At 39.5% G+C, this 1581-nt stretch overlaps 1 protein-coding gene across 1 annotated transcript; it reads right to left on the reverse strand.

Moving 5' to 3' along the window:
- Window positions 1–234: 234 nt before the first annotated feature.
- SARC_15785 (hypothetical protein) lies at window positions 235–969 on the reverse strand (the record flags this gene model as incomplete). Its single annotated transcript, XM_014290103.1, has 1 exon — window positions 235–969. The coding sequence occupies exon 1, from the start codon at window positions 766–768 to the stop codon at window positions 235–237; it is 534 nt and encodes a 177-aa protein (XP_014145578.1). The 5' UTR covers window positions 769–969.
- Between the last annotated feature and the right edge of the window lie 612 nt (window positions 970–1581).

Below are 1581 nucleotides of genomic sequence, written 5' to 3' on the forward strand. Positions count from 1 at the left end.
TATATATATATATATATATATATATATATATATATATATATATACATATATACATACACACACACACACACACATATATATATATATATATATATATAATCACGTTTATAAACAAGCAGTTAAAATCATCCACTAAAAAGTAAAGAATTAAAACTGAAATGCAAGTAAACAATAAAGTCTCATGCGCTGTCGAGGTATTTGTTGCATATTGCGAATATCCATTCCCAAAAGTACTTACCCGCTAAATAGTTCAGTGGACGATCCGAGAGTAGGTATTTGATTTTTGTCGCGATTTAATTGCTCGCGCAGTGTCACCGCAGTCTCATTCGTTTTCAGCAAAGAACCAGTTGAGCTGCTAGGCTTTAGTCGTACCTTTGAGCTAGTTAACAATTTATCATTATTGTCCACTTTAAAAAACGAGGTGGATGTCTCACCTCCCGTATCGTATTTAATTGAGCGCACGGCTATTTCGATATTTGAACCTGAGCCGTTGAATGATACATTCGGACTGTTAACGTTATATAGCAGCGAGCTTGCTGACTGCGGTCTGGGGAGGGGTTTGGGCGTGGGTAAAGAATTTATGCTAGTACTTCCCAGTTTAGTTAATGAGTAAGGTTGGGCCGATTTCTTTACATCGTGCGGTGGTCTGGGTGGGGGCTTATCCTCTGCCGGCTTATTGTCTTTGGGCTGTTTCGGGGGAAGGGGTGGTGGTCCAAGTTCTTCCTCTACATTAGGGTCCGCTATGACATAATTATAAAGGACCGACATACTGCGTGCGATCCAGTACCGAAGGTAAAAGCTAAGTGCTTATACCGAGTGGCGTTTGTTGTTTACTGGGGGTTTCTCATGCGTATGTTTTTGTAGTCCAAGGAAAATATCGCGATTGCAAATAAAAATAGACAGTTAAGAAGTTGTTTGATGCCCTTGTGCGTTTCATACCAGAGTGGATATATATATATTATAATAAACGTGAGCGTGCTTTAATACTTTTTGATATTGTTACTGGGTAAATACCTGAAGAAACTTGAAGGCCTGTGAAGCCGATATCAAATATCAAACTTTCAAATGGTCCCATTTTTTTAGATATCAGAATCTGACAATTATTTTTTGAAAATATTCCTATTTATAGGCAAACCAAAGCCACAAAAACGGAGATTGCCATAGATGTTTCCGTTCAACAACAAATTAAAAGCGTGTTCAAAACAGTTCAGCTCATCTACAACGATATCACGATGCCGCGTACAGCCCCCTGCTTTGTATATCTGTTGTCGATAGTGGCGAACTTCGTAGTGGTTTGTGCGCAGAGTAACCCCACACTATGGTCTCGGTGTGCCCGCGGCGGGGAGATAGCATACTGTGATGAATGGTATACAGGATCACAGGGGGGGTGAGGGCATCAACGATCGAGAAAGTGGCACTGGGCAGGTAGTTTCCTTATAACTACTATCTAGGCACATTAATATAACAATCATTAGGTTTAGTTATTTGTGTATAAATATATTTTCGGTAATATACCATGTAAAAGTATAATATACATATACATACGCAAACTCACACACACGCACCCCCCCCTACCCCTTA

Source organism: Sphaeroforma arctica, assembly GCF_001186125.1.
Source record: "Sphaeroforma arctica JP610 unplaced genomic scaffold supercont1.6728, whole genome shotgun sequence".
In the NCBI taxonomy this organism is placed as follows: Eukaryota; class Ichthyosporea; order Ichthyophonida; genus Sphaeroforma; species Sphaeroforma arctica.